Source organism: Branchiostoma floridae, chromosome 6 (genome assembly GCF_000003815.2).
Source record: "Branchiostoma floridae strain S238N-H82 chromosome 6, Bfl_VNyyK, whole genome shotgun sequence".
In the NCBI taxonomy this organism is placed as follows: domain Eukaryota; kingdom Metazoa; phylum Chordata; class Leptocardii; order Amphioxiformes; family Branchiostomatidae; genus Branchiostoma; species Branchiostoma floridae.
In genome coordinates this window covers 1654418-1669928 of record NC_049984.1, presented here as the reverse complement: position 1 = coordinate 1669928, position 15511 = coordinate 1654418, and the positions used below count along the sequence as shown (strand labels likewise).

At 44.7% G+C, this 15511-nt stretch overlaps 1 protein-coding gene and 1 long non-coding RNA gene across 2 annotated transcripts in view; both read left to right on the top strand.

Moving 5' to 3' along the window:
• Window positions 1-6761: 6761 nt before the first annotated feature.
• LOC118417128 lies at window positions 6762-7168 on the top strand. Its single transcript, XR_004831316.1, has 2 exons — window positions 6762-6869; window positions 7043-7168. It is a non-coding gene; the product is annotated as an uncharacterized LOC118417128 (long non-coding RNA).
• A 6556-nt stretch (window positions 7169-13724) lies between these two features.
• LOC118417416 (cyclic AMP-inducible protein BP74-like) overlaps window positions 13725-15511 on the top strand; it is an 8797-nt gene continuing 7010 nt past the window's right edge. Inside the window, exons 1-2 of the mRNA XM_035822975.1 lie at window positions 13725-14285; window positions 14469-15073. Coding sequence (XP_035678868.1) covers window positions 14197-14285; window positions 14469-15073 — 694 coding nt within the window. The 5' untranslated portion in view covers window positions 13725-14196. The remainder of the gene's footprint in view (window positions 14286-14468; window positions 15074-15511) is intronic.

The window sequence follows — 15511 nt, the reverse complement described above, 5'->3', positions numbered from 1 at the left end:
TGATATTTGGTATGTTGGTAGGCGTTGGGAACACAAAGGTCAGGATTAATGCTCCCTACTATGTGACCTTGGTACTGCAGCAGAAATTCAATTTTTTTGTATTTTTCTACTTGGACATGGTGTGGTCGTGTTTTTTTGAATGGCAGGTAGCTTGTAATGTAAGGAAGAATCGATGTTTTGGACACCTAGCAGATTGCTCTGGAACTGCAGGGGTGGTTTTGTCAAAATCGGGCCCCGGTTTGGAAATGTGATAGCCTCTACCAGGCTCCGTGGATCGGTGATCTAATTGTAGAAATTGGGCAAATAGAGTCTATAGTACGCTCGGGAAGTTAGTCGGCCAGAAGAGTACGTTTCCTCACCTCCGTGGTGAGGATAATGATTCTACCAATCCACGGAGCCTGGTAGAGGCTAGAAATGTGACGTTAGCCTAAAAACGAGGTGGCTATCTCCGGGTGAGCGCGCACAAGTTTCCCCGTGCCTCCCCTGCCTGTACGAGTCTGTGCCCCCGGGGGCAGGGGAGAGGGTAATGTACCGGGATAATGAGAGCACTTACAACAGCCATCATAATTACGCGAAGTTGAGATACATATATCAAATGTTTGAATTTCTTGCTTATCAAAATGGCGTTCATCGCAAGTCTTGTTATCTAGCTTTCAACTGACTGCCGTGTGAACTGTGACGTCATCGAAGGAATCTCCTGGCGGTAGGACAGAAGTACTGGGAGGGTGACTTGTGAGATTCCGCTCGTACGTGTCTCTGCCCGGGGCAGGATGTGAGCCTAATTGACCGTGATGATGTAACAATTACCGGATCATTTTCACACAAACCCTGAGGCCAGACAGGATCGGGTAGCTAGCGAGTTTTGCTCGGGGAGGCAAGGCAGTCAGCCCGACGATCTCACATTAACGCTCCGGGGAGTTTAAGCCCGAAGGGCAGGTGGACGTCCTTTGGGTCTAAACTCCCCCGAGCGCTAATAGGAGATCTGTGGGCCTGACTGTCTTGAGCCACCGAATAAACTGTCCTAGCTGCCCGATCCCGGCTGGCCCCCAGGGTATTTCACACAAATAAACGGGTGTCAAATACTCAGATAGAAGGGCTTTGGAAAGTGATTCCACACATTGTCACCTTAGAAAAAGAAGCACACTTCTTTTCCGCCATGATCTAGATTATCTCCTTCATAAGCACATTAAAGTTTCTCTCCAAGTAGAGATTACCCTGGGAGCCAGACAGGACCAGGTAGCTAGTTTGTTTTGTTCGGGGGCCTAAGGCAGTCAATCCGCAGATCTCACATTAGTGCCTCGTGGGAGTTTAAGCCTGAAGTAGTTAGACTGTCCTAGCTGCCCGATCCCGGCTGGCTCCCAGGGTAAGTAGAGGTTGATGGGGAAAATCGTGACCGTTTCCTTATATGCCATATTTTTCGACCAGGTGGAGAGTACGCTAAAGTGTCATCTATCATTTATCCGGCCACCACGAGAAGAAGTACGCAAACATTTACCCACCTTTGTCCTCGCGGGTATGACATATCCATGCGCGCAGTGATGGGTCGCACACGCAGTAAACAGTCTTTGTTGACAGTGCGTCTAATGAGAAGAATAAAATGTGTGAGTCAGGCTTTCGTCACAAGTCCAAACCGGGCCAGCCCGGGCTGTTTAATGAAACGAAAAATAACAAAGAAATGTATACGTTGATAAAAGAAATAAACACGACTCATGTTCAGAACTCTCCTTCTTTATGTTTTGTGTATTTTGATGTCTTTTATATCATATTTTTCGTTCCCGAAAACTGCCCGTTTCTGAAATGTGACCTAAGCATTTGGGTTGGGGTTGGGTGTGTCTAGGCGTTAAAGCACGTAAAAGAACCAGACTGAGTGCACTTAACGAGAAGACTATAATTAACCTGGTGTGTTTGCCACACTGCACTGTCGTCGCTTTACCTTAACCGACTCAAAATGGTAGCTGCCGGCCTAGACAGTAGAAGACCACGTCACACTGCTACCGATTCTGTCACCCAACTATCTGCTTGGAGATTATGTAACCTGTTGACTCTTTTCCCACGCTAAGAGATGTGCCTGTAGCGACCCCTCTGGCTGTCAAACCTGCCCGTTATCACGTTATACACACGTCACAGCGTAGCCTAATGCTGTAAAAGCTGACATGGTCTGTAGTGTCCGATGGCAATGGCGAGAAGCAACTTATGCCGCAATAAAACAACAAGCACAGACATAAACATTGTTGATATACATTCTTTAGGAAGATTTTCGTACGAAACTTGGCAACCGACCGGGTCAAAACATCCATTTAGAAGAAAGGTCATAGATCGAGAGGAATGTATTCTAGATAATTGCTTAATTGGCAAGATCGCTTGTCTGAGTTATTAGCAGAAATGTCACTCTGGCTGTTTTTAAGACACTGATATTCAAAATTTTGAAGCCGATCCGGATTTAGAGAAGAGAGTTCAGCTCCTTCGGGCCGTCTCCGGGCGCCGAGGAACACTTCACGTCAAACGTGCGAGACAAGGTGGATTCTTTCAACCGCAGGTAACGGCCGTAGTTGTGTCGCGGGTTCGGGTTGGCACCGGCGGGGTGGGGGAGGGAGTCTCGCCGCCAGTGGGGCCGGGCCTTCCCGTGTAGCCCTTTTCGGTGAGCAAAGGGGGTCGACGAGCTGAGAAAGAGGTATAAAACTTAGTCACAGATTCTCAGAAGATGGGGTGGTGGTGGGGGTGGGCGTCTGGTAGGTTCCCGCCTCGTGGGGGTCCAAATCACAGACGATTTTGTCGGGATTCGACGCCTTAGTCTTATAAAAATCTGCTGAAACTGTGCTGCATTCTAAACTTACTGTTGTGTTTTTGCCACAATTTTGGTCTTGCATGTTGCCCCCAACAAGCCACTGATCGACTAGCCAGCTTTACAAAGGCCAGGCTGTCATGGCGGCTTATTTGTGCAATGAGTCTCCGCCAGTCTCTAACAGACCTCCCATTTAAGCCAGAAAAAAATGCAGAAAGCGGCCAAAAATTACCGATAATTGGTAGGGCTAGGGGGATGTAGTTTGACTCGTAGAAAACGATGAGGAGGATTGACTCCTAATATTCTGATCTGGTCAATTGCGTAACCTTTTTATCTTGGAGGTTGAAAGTCAACCTAAAAAAGACAAAAATCGTAGTTTTCACCAAGGGTGGTCGTTTACCATGAGACTGCTCCTTCTCGTTTAATAATAATGTAGTAGAAATTGTATCTTCATATTGTTATTTAGGCATAATTGTCAACTCAGCTGGCACATTCAAAGCCAATCACAAATACCTATACAACAAGGGACTAAGAGCTTTGTTTGGAGTTAGACAATCCCTGGAGAAAGCTGATGCCCCGTTGTCTGTTAAAAACAAGTTATTCGATTCCTGTGTCAAACCAATCGAATCCGTACATCTAAAATTCTGTAAACAATCCCTCAATGTCCCCAAAACAGCTAGCAATCTTGCTGCACGGGCTGAATTAGGGAGGTACCCCTTACACTTGGAGGCCTCCCTAAACGCCATTAAGTTTTTCACTAGAGTCTGCTTGAATGTGCCGGCTGATAGTCTCCAGGCAGACGCACTTTTATGTAAATTAGAATTAGACTCTTTAGGTAGTAAATGTTGGGCTTCCGGTGTGCGGAAAACTTTAGAAGAATGCGGTTATGCCTTTGTTTGGCATTCTCCACACTCAATTGTTTCAAAAGTGCCCTCAATCATCTCTGCTATTCAACAACGTTTAAAGGACATCTACTTTCAAACATTTCTATGCGAAATTCATAATGACAACAAGGGCAAATGCGCAAAGAACAAATTACGCTCATACAGACTGTTCAAATCCACCTATAACGAAGAAGAGTATCTTAAGATTCCGAACGAACGACAAAGATCTATTATCACCAAACTACGAATCAGCTGCCACAAACTCCGTGTTGAATCAGGGAGGCACAACCGCACACCTCTGGAGCAAAGAATCTGTCAGTTTTGTAACCTGAACAAGATCGAAGATGAATCTCACTTTCTATTAGATTGTAGTTTATATAGTAACGATAGAAGTATTCTTTTTAGCCATATTATAGGAAAGTTCCCTCGCTTTGAATATATGTCTAGTGTTGAAAAATTCATTTTTCTTATGAGCTTTGATCAAACGACATTATACAAACACATCTCAAGCTACATATTTAACATAACTAAGAAACGAGAAGAAGCCGAACAAATGTATTAGAATAGTTTTAGAATTTATGTTTTAGATTAGTCTTAGAAACCATGTTTACTGCATTACTACCCTTTGTATCTATATGCCTGTACTTAGCCCGATAGGGCATGAATGTGCAATAAAGCTAAAGGCTATTACATTTAACTAGACGGGGAGGCCTGAGCTGGCCTGCTTGGGCACGAATATGTCACGTCATGGGGCCAGCTCAACATTCCTGTCTTATATAACCCCCCTCTCCCCTAAAAATCTGACCAGGTAGATACTAATATAAATTTGAATATAAAATAAACTTCTACTACGTCATTCCTTCGCCCAATGATTTTCACACTTACGACTGGCGTATTTTGAAGATTTAATATAGATGACTGATGACATATAAAAACAAAAGAATGCAAGCATAGCGGACATGAGAATGGTTCTTTTGAAGTACAAAAGCATAGACAAACGTAGTGCCTGGACGACAAGACGAACAGATAACTTGCAACGTTTTATGACCATGTAAATCTAGATCTTGGATAATTCTTTTTACCAGTCTTCCACTGACATGTAAATGTAAGTGTGACCTTCATATGCCCCCTTCTCAATTTAGCATGATGACGATAACGCCTCAGGCAATAAACACAACTATACAGAAGTTCCAGCAAAATTCTCATCTCCAAACACATTTCGGAACGCAAAGTCGTAACGTTATCTAGCGTCCGGTAATCTTCATGACTTATCATCCTCTAATGTCTCTGTGTCTTAGTATTTGTACACTGGGGAGGATGCAAAATAATTACTGAATCTGAGGAAGGGTTAAATCGATGCAAACTTTTGATTCAAGTCACCGGCCTGTCCAATCATTTCCTTCCGCAGGTAACCATGGGCTACAAGCTGGCGATGTTCCTGGGTCTGTCCGCCCTCTGATGGTCCTGATGGTGCACCCGGCAGACTCGCTCAGACAGAGGAGGTAAGCGGAGGTTGAGTTCTGTATCTTCTGAGCAGTCTTTGTATGAAGACATCCGACACGTAGTGTGCCACATACAAGGAAGCGTCTATTTTACTATAGGTCCATGCCTTTTCGTAGAAACTTTAGGTAGTGGACATAATCGCGTTAGCCCTTGATTGGACCTGCTGTTGTTTCAAACCAAATTAATTAAAAGTCTTGTCATTTTCCCCCAGGATGGTGCCGCAGCGGGCAGACGCCCTGCTGGATTTGCTGAGAATGCTGGCTGACGATGCCGCCGCGGCTGAGAGCGTCAATGTCCTGAGGGGCAACGGCGAGGGGGAACAGCTTTATGAGGATGATGGTCACGGCCATAATGGTTTTCCTCCCCCTTATCTTCCCCCTCCCCTTGCCAACCCTCCTTCCCCTCCTCCTCTCCCAACTCCTCCTCCCTATCCTCCTCCTCCTCCTCCCCCTCCTCCTCCCCCTCCTCCTCCCCCTAATTCTCTCCCTCCTCCTCCCCCTCAGTCCAAACCCCCATATCCTCCCCCTCCTCATCCTCCTGTTGCAGACGCCATGCTGGATCTGCTGAGAATCCTGGCTGACGATGCCGCCGCGGCTGGGAGCGCCAAGGTCCTGAGGGGCAACGGAGAGAAGGAGCAGGTTTATGAGGATGATAGTCACGACCATAACGATCCACTTCATATTCTTCTCTCTTCCTTGCCTCTTCCATCTCCTTCTCCTCCGCAACCCTCTCCTTCCCCTGTTTCTTTAAAGCCGATCATGGTGACTCTGCCAGTTGATGGTCAATCTTCTAATACTTTTGAAGATGAAGATGATGTCCAGGACGAGGGCAGCGTTGTGAATGATGAAGAGGATAATGGAGAGAATGATGCAGGGGATGTACAGGACGATGATAATGATGAAGAGGATGGCCAGGAGGATGGGAATGATGAAGAGGTAAGCCAGGAGGATGACAATGATGGAGAGGATGGGCAGGAGGATGGAAATGATGCAGAGACTGTCCAGGGCAATGGGAATGATGGAGAGGATGGGCAGGAGGATGAAAAGGATGAAGAGGATAAGCAGGACGATGGAAATAATGTAGAGGATGGCCAGAGCGATATGAATGATGAAGAGAATGTTCAGGGCGATGGGAAAGATGGAGAGGATGGCGCAAACCTTGATCAGCAGTTCTCGGACCTTCTTAGAAAGTTCTACGCTCTTGGTCAAAGGTTCTCAAATCTCAGTCAGAAATTCTTGGACCTTGGTCAGAATTTCTTCAAGGAGGAGGACGGTCATGCTAAGGGTAACGACCATTCTGAGGGCAATGATCACGGCCACGGCAATGATCAACATTATGAAGGAGATGGCCACAACCACACCGACATTGAGCGGTAAGGTATCATCAATATGTTGTTCAATGAATGATGACTTTTCCAGTAACATTGGATATCATATCATAATAAAAATATCACTTCTTTCGCCTAGTTTGAAATGTTATAATACTGTCGCTTTACTGGTGAACATAAAACGTTTCGATGACATTCCGCTCAGATCCAGCCATGTTTGTACCTAACTCATGCAAAGTGTTCTCTTTGTTCTCCAGGAGGATATTTGAGGACGCACGAAGCCTCCTTGAGCTGCTGCGCGGGGAACCGTCTCAGAGGAAGAGGAAGAGGCTTCTGAAGACAACGAGAGGATTTTGACATCTAGTCCACGAAGGTGAGAAACTCTTACTGAAGAATTCGTCCGAACGTTGAGGGTTTCTCTGTTAGAAAATCACTCTGCACCGAGAGCAGCTGATGATGATGGTCCGCGTTCATCACCCTCCCGTATTTCTCATGTTGATGTAGTTCTGACCGGTCGACTAATTTTATCATTTATGTCGTCAACAGGACCGGAATGGCGATGGTCCCACCGCGTCCTGTCTGTGCCGAGCACCATCCTGACACACCAGGCGTGACTGTAGATCAGCCGCATAGAGCTTAGCTTTTATCGCTCCATATAAACAAGGTCTACACCAGGGTTGTAGTCAGCCTGAAATCATATTCAGTCCCCTTGATTTTGAATGGGAATCCTATCGAGCACCGAAAGCATGGCATGACATTGCGCGTCATTTCTATGGGGTCTGGGTCCCAGAAAATTTTTAAATCAAGACCCTCTGAAACACTATTTCCTGCATTTTGAGGTGTAAATTTTGCTTGCAGACTAAGCTGTTCAATGGCATTTGTTTTGGTGAAGAAGAACACATGGGTTTCAGTTTTTTTACATCTTTACATATCAATTTTTGTCTGTCCCAGGGGACTGAATGGGGAAAACTTTTTTCAGTCCCCAGCTGCAAAATTCCTTCAAAGGACTGAAGGACAGGTGCTGGCTACAACCCTGGTCTACACAAAAGAAGCAATGCAGGACACAATGCGTTCTAGTAGTCTTTCACATGCTCAGCACGAGACTGGTTAGTGTACGGCTGCTAGGATAGTCAATAAAAACCAGGAAAAGTTAGGAGCAAGATAGCCATTTTTCTTTCCTTTGCCCCCCTTTCAAAATGCCTTGGTAGAGTCTAGCTATAGTGACCCGAAGTTTACGTACGAAGACAGCCGAGTTCTCACGATGAATCCCGAACACAGTTCGGGTGACACCGCACCAGTCCAACCGGGTCTATCTATCTTCATATACCTAATTACCCAATGTACGAAAACAATGGAAACGAGCGTGTTCACAGGAGTGCCCTCCAACCTCATACATGTTTTTGACACATGTAAACATTGGTTCAAGCCCATCTAGGTTTTTTCCCCAGATTGGTATTGTCCAGTGTTTGAAGAATGCGCAAAATATTACTACACGTATCACATGTGACTTTGCAAAACATTGTGATCACTTTTCACACCAGCCAATATTAATATCAAGATGAAATAAACTCAATTGACAGGAGTGGTCGCTTTTCACTTTTTAGCCAATGGCAATATCAACATCAAGGCGAAGTAAATAGATGAATGAATACCACTGTATGGTGTCTGTGTGGCGCAACGGCTGGAGCGTTGGAATCAGAATCAGTAGGTCCCGATACTCGCCATACCCTGCCCCCATGACGGCAGAGTGACGCCCACCGAGCCTCACGGCTAATCTGTCAAAAGGTGCAACCTACGGATTTGGTGCTGCCAGTGTGTCAACATCTGCACACTTGCCACTAAGACCCGTGAATTTTTTATTTTCATTTTTTAATACCACTGTATACGTGGTCCCGTGGTTTTAGCATAGCAGATAGCAATCCCGGTTCTTCTCAGGGGACGGCCTCGGACAGGGGCCCCGAGGCTTGGACGTTATGTAACTCTTTATGTCACATGTTCTCACGCTCACACAATGTGCGCTCCCTCCGGCCATCCACACAGCCCGTATGATATACATATATAAATGTCACAGCGAGGTCTCGTGCTACAAAGGCTGATGTTCTGTCCTGTCAGAGGGAGGTTTCTAAATGTTACGTTATGCAATAGCAAATTATATCAAATCAAATTCACTCGGACGACTCACAAGGCTACACATTGAACACCATCATGAACGGAACGGTTGAAGGACAGTGCAATACCGCATATTGTAACATTATTGAACTTCTAAATTTGTTACGAAAGTGTTGAATTCATTGTCAATACATAATATCAGAACATTGGCTTCCAGATGCGTTTATACCATTTTGTATCTTATGTATTTTCAAAGCTTTTAATGTATTTCAAACAATACTGACAACGACGAATGGTTTGAAATATCCACAGGTTGTCCCAAAGCCTTTTGAGCAGCGGGTTGTTATCCACTGTGTATAGAGTACGGTAATAGAGGATAGACACTATTCGTCCCCTTTCACCGCCTTTTACTTCCCCAACCGAATCCAGGTACCCAGTTGTACCCCTGGGTGGAATGAGAAAAGTTGTGTTAAGTGCCTTTTCCGGGGACACAGCACAGCGCGACAGGCCTTTTTGATTCGATTGAATGGACAATATACGCACGCGTATGAATTATCGTCAATTAAAAAAAACGTTTTCGACCAAATCGAACAAAGCAGACAAAAATGATCAAAGATATGCCGATAATTTGAATGGGTACGAATGTCATGGAGTGCCAAAGTAAATCTCAAAGCAAAGAAGAAGATGTGTAGGAACAAAGCTTACGAATCTACTGTTCTGTTAACCGTACTAAGTGTGTTTAGTCATTTGTTCAGCCTTCCTGACCAAATAGACTTTATAGTGGTGGCATTTTTTACTTGCACGCTCGCACCAGTACTGAGGTTCCCAGGGGATGCTGTCCATAGAATTGAATTATCACAGCCTTATCTGCTATAGAAAGGTCATGGCTGGGTCAATGGGGGATAATCAATGGGATACATAGTCACTCTGCCCTTTTGGCGTGTGACCTGTGACGGGTCTCACTAAATACCGAAAACAACCGAAAACAACCGAAAACAACCGAAAACAACTGAAAACAACCGAAAACAACCGAAAACAACTTTCACTAATTACCGTAAACAACCGAAAACAACTTTCACTAATTATCGAAAACAACCGAAAACAACTTTTAACTACCGAAAACAACTCGACACAACCATGAACAACAATCATTTCAATGGGTTATTATTTGATAATTTTTATTTTATTTTGGACAGGAGGTAGGCTAGGACGACCCATGTTATTAATACAATATTAGCAATAGAAGAGTCAACGATCTCCTTTGCCCTTTTGAATATATTAATGTTCGAATCCAGATTCATGGATCCTGTATGTTATAAACAGAGACTGCTTGGTTAACTCGCAAACTCAGCAATGGATAGCCATACTACTTGGCATCTATTGTGTAAGTCCGAGCAGAGCCCCAACAAGAAATCGCACTCACTACTATCCCCCGACTGCTTCGAAAAAAGGTTTGCTTATGAATTACTGTTGAATTTGCCAACTGCGCATTTAACTAATGTGAGGTACATTTCTTGATCAATTATAACGCATTCTGCTGCCACTACAAATCGGTTTTAATGGACAAACCACAAACGTGTATTACCACAGAGGCCTCTTATTCTGGATTAAACTAAAAGCAAAATAAGGATTTTGCTCTACACCATAAAACAGTGTGTGATGGAAAGGTGTTTCCACAGTCTACATCACCTTTGCTGGAAGAATCCTTCATTCAAAATCACCCCAATCTCTCCCTCGGCCAAGAAGAAAATAATTCAAGGGATAGTAACGAGGAGATGAAAATAAAATAATAAGTAGTTGTTTAAGAGTTACTTTCCGGCTGTTTTGGAGTTCTGATCGGTTGTTCATGTGTGTTTCCAGTTGTTTTCGGTATTTATTGAGTTGTTTTCGGTATTTTCTGAGTTGTTTTCGGTAGATGTCAAGATATTTTCGGTTGTTTCGGTGGGTCTCACTAAATACCGAAAACAACCGAAAACAACCGAAAACAACCGAAAACAACCGAAAACTACCGAAAACAACCGAAAACAACCGAAAACAACTTTCACTAAATACCGAAAACAACCGAAAACAACTTTCACTAAATACCGAAAACAACCGAAAACAACTTTCACTAATTACCGAAAACAACCGAAAACAACTTGAAACTACCGAAAACAACCGAAAACAACTCGACACAACCATAAACAACAGACAATCATTTCACTTGGCTATTATTTAATAATTTTGACTTTATTTTGGACAGGAGCTAGGCTAGGATGGATTTATTTGTTTGACGACCCATGTTATTAGTACAATATTAGAAATAATAAAGTCAATGATCTCCTTTGCCTGTCCGAATATAGTAATGTTCGAATTCAGATTTACGGATCCTGTCACGGGGACTGCTTGGTCAACTCGCAAACTCATCAATGGATATCTATACTACTTGGCATCTATTGTGTAACTCCAAGCAGAGGTAACGGTAGGGGTGGGGGTATTGGCCGCAACAAGAAATCGCAGTCACTGCTATCCCCCGATGAAACCTCTGCTTGGAAAATAGGTTTGCTTCTTAATTACTGCTGGCAAATTCTGCTGCCTATTTAGCTAATGTGTGCTACATATTTTTTCTAGCAACCAAAGCAACCTAGTATATTTCTTGCTCAATTATAACGCATTTCCGCTGCCACAACAAATAGGTTTAAATGGACAAACCGCAAACGTGTATCACCACAGAGGCCCCTTATTCTGGATTAAACTAAATGATCAAAATAAAACAGTGTGTGATAGAAAGGTGTTTCCACAGTCTACTTCCCCTTTGCTGCAAATATCCTCCAGAATCACCCCATTCTCTCCCTCGGCCAAGGAGAAAATAATGCAAGAGATAGTAACGAGTAGATGAAAATAAAATAGCAATAAGTAGTTGTTTAAGAGTCATTTTCCGGCTGTTTTGTAGTTCTGATCGGATGTTCATGCGTGTTTTAGGAGGTTTCGAGTTGTTTTCGGTATTTATTGAGTTGCTTTCGGTATTTATATAGGTGTTTTCGGTATTTATGGAGTTGTTTTCGGTAGATATCATATTGTTTTCATTGTTTTCCGTATTTTACGGGTTGTTTTCGGTTGTTTTCGGTAGATGTCAAGTTGTTTTCGGTTGTTTTCGGTTGTTTTCGGTTGTTTTCGGTTGTTTTCGGTATTTAGTGAGACCGGTTTCGGTAGATGTCAAGTTGTTTTCGGTTGTTTTCGGTATTTAGTGAGACCGCCTGTGACAATAAGCTGGAAGGTGAGTCCCTAACTCTCAGTCCAAGACAGGTTCTTGCGGGAGTTATCGACGCGGAGTTCAGCTCCAACCAAGAACGAGAACAGCAGGTGACATCCGAGAGACACTTTGTGTGCGGTGAGTGCACGAACAGGTTTTTTTTCTCTTGTGAAACATGGTGAGCGACATTTAACCGCAGGTAAATGCTGTAACCGCAGTGTGAGCCCGGCTGACACCGGCGTGGCGGGTAAGGGTCTCGTCGGCCGTAGGCCAGGGCGTCCCCGGGCAGGTCCCGTCGGTCAGCCCGGTCAGCCCCTCTGAAAGGTAGACATTGTCTGGTCGTTGTTGACCGGGAGCTAAAATGGTCTACGCTTGCGACTTGGATTCCAGATTTGGTCTCCAGAACATAACTATTTAGTCCAGATTTGACGTCTCAGTGTCGAAAGCGTCGAATTATTGAAGCTCCGCTGCATTCAAACATACCATCGTGTTGTTGGTCTTGAACACTGTCTACAGGTAAACCATTGATCTAGAAATAAAAAATTTAGAGACTGCTCTATCATTACGGCTGATCTGTGCAATAATGATAAAAATGGTAGAAATTGGAGAAAATATGGATAATCGTTAGGGGATGGTCATTACCACTACTTTAGGTGACACAAAGCAATTATCAACAAAAACCCAAACTAGTTAAGTACAAATGAATATGAATCATAGATAATTGTACTATAAAATTGGTGTGAGAGTAGTCATTGGTCACTAGCCTTGCATGTTCGAATGTGTGGACTTTGAATCTGTGAACTGCTGTTGCCAGCCCTCCTATGTGTTTTGCTGGTCTTGTATGTTGTCCGGCGCCCAAAATCAACTATTCAGCGGACAGGGGCCAATGGTTAGTTAACATTAGAAATGTTGGCGGAAAAGTTCGATAACTACTTATGTACCGATGAGTCTGGTAACCATGCCATCGCGAGCTCCACGGTATCCCTTCGGCGCTTGGGGCGTTTCCCAACCGCCCAGGCCCATCAGCGCACCCCGGGGAATTTTACGGCCTTGGTTTCAACAAGGACATTACATTACATAAGACCACACATAATGAAGTAATTGGTTTCAATTACGTCACTTACGTAACCTGGCAAACATTGGACACTGGTCGGCTTAGGGTTGATTTACACCAGTAGGTTCAGGGTTGGCTCCAGCCTTATTACTGTATAAGGCATAGGCTTTTTCCGACAGCCTGTATCCCTACTCTGGGAGCCAGCCGGGATCGGGCAGCTAGGAGAGTTTATTCGGTGGCCCAAGACAGTCAGGCCCGTCTATATCCTATTAGCGCCCCTGGGAGTTTAAGCCCGATGAGGTCCGCCTGACCTTTTCCCCGTAGGAAAGGGTAGCGATAACTCCTTCGGGCTTAAACTCCCCGACCACAAATGTGAGATCTGCGGGCTGACTGCCTTGGCTCCTCTAACAAAACTCGCTAGCTACCCGGTCCTGTCTGGCTCCCAGGGTACCTATAGTATATCCCCAGCAAGCCCTTCTACCTGTGAAGGTATTGAAGTCAATACCGTTAGAATTCCGCGGCGTGTGCTTATGTGCCTAGGCGGTCAGGCAATACACGCAGTATCGTAGAAATACGCGAAAGCCTCTGGTTGTGAGGTTAGCAGGCTATGATTATAGCCTGGTATCCAGTGTGCCGTGGATTGTTTAGGCTATCTTCGGGTCAGATGCAGCTCTCTGCCGCAGGGGTTGTCTTTCACTAACGGTAGGAGTTCCACGCGGTAGGAGTTAAATTGGTTACCCACAATTGGCTAATTAAACTTCTACCGAGTGAAACTACCACCGAGTGTAAAAGACTACCCAGGCGGTGGAGATCGTTATCAGCCCCGAAGAGGGTCTGGTCAGTCCACGGTAACCTTGATACCGTCAGGTTACCCTTTCGGTCGGAAAAGACCTGACCAACAGCAATATGATCAATTCTCAACATTTCGTGATCATGATAGAAATTGGGTAAGCTTGGACTTATTAGACCCAGCCGTCGCATATCATTGTGACCCTGGTATGATGTTTTCTCAATTGAACTAGAGGCGCCTCAGGCCAACAGCACAACCATTGTCCTTCATTGCACTTATCTACAGGAGTTCCCGTGAGAATCTTATCTCCAAGCAGATGTTGGGACTCAGGGTCGTACCGTTTTCTTGCACTTTGCTTTTGTCGCTTTAATTTGAATATACGGTAGCCTTCAAGACTCCATATTGTCTGCTCAACAAAATCAGTTTTGCTTATAGCGATGATGACCATAGACTACAAGCTGATGATGTAGCATGTTTGATATTTTCTGTGCGTTGTTTTTGTTCTGTAGACAACCATGGCCTGCAAGCTGACGATGTTCCTGGGCCTGACCGCCCTCCTGACGCTGCTGATGGTGCACCCGGCAGATTCGCTCAGGCAGAGGAGGTAAGCCGAGGTTGAGTGTTTGGGAAAAGTAAAAGTTGTCTTCTGATTAGTCAAAACTTTTTCTGACATCTTTCAGCTTTTAACTTTATCCTCTCAGCGTTGGTTGGATAAAGTTTTATTGGTTCCTTTTAAGCTGGTGTATTCAACGCAGATTAAAGAAAACGTCTTGTTACTTACTTTCAGGATGGTGCCACAGGAGGTCTTGGCTCTGGAGGATTTGATCAGCATCTTGACTGACGATGCCGACATAGACGAGAGCGCCAAGGTCCTCCGGGGTGACAGTGATGAGGAGCATTATGAAGGGGATGGTCACGGCCATAAGCTCTTTAGGAAGGATGATGATAGTGATGAGGAACATTATGAGGGGGATGGTCACGGCCATAAGCTCTTTAGGAAGGGAGGTGACAGCGATGAGGAGCATTATGAGGGGGATGGTCACGACCATAAGCTCTTTAGGAAGGATGATGATAGTGAGGAACATTATGAGGGGAATGGTCACGGCCATAAGCTCTTTAGGAAGGATGATGATAGTGAGGAACATTATGAGGGGGATGGTCACGGCCATAAGCTCTTTAGGAAGGATGATGATAGTGAGGAACATTATAAAGGGGATGGTCACGGCCATAAGCTCTTTAGGAAGGATGATGATAGTGAGGAACATTATGAGGGGGATGGTCACGGCCATAAGCTCTTTAGGAAGGATGATGATAGTGAGGAACATTATGAGGGGGATGGTCACGGCCATAAGCTCTTTAGGAAGGATGATGATAGTGAGGAACATTATGAGGGTGATGGTCACGGCCATAAGCTCTTTAGGAAGGAGGATGATAGTGATGAGGAACATTATGAGGGGGATGGTCACGGCCATAAGCTCTTTAGGAAGGATGATGATAGTGAGGAACATTATGAAGGGGATGGTCACGGCCATAAGCTCTTTAGGAAGGATGATGATAGTGAGGAACATTATGAGGGTGATGGTCACGGCCATAAGCTCTTTAGGAAGGATGATGATGGTGAGGAACATTATGAAGGGGATGGTCACGGCCATAAGCTCTTTAGGAAGGATGATGATAGTGAGGAACATTATGAAGGGGATGGTCACGGCCATAAGCTCTTTAGAAAGGATGATGATAGCGAGGAACATTATGAAGGGGATGGTCACGGCCATAAGCTCTTTAGGAAGGATGATGATAGTGAGGAACATTATGAAGGGGATGGTCACGGCC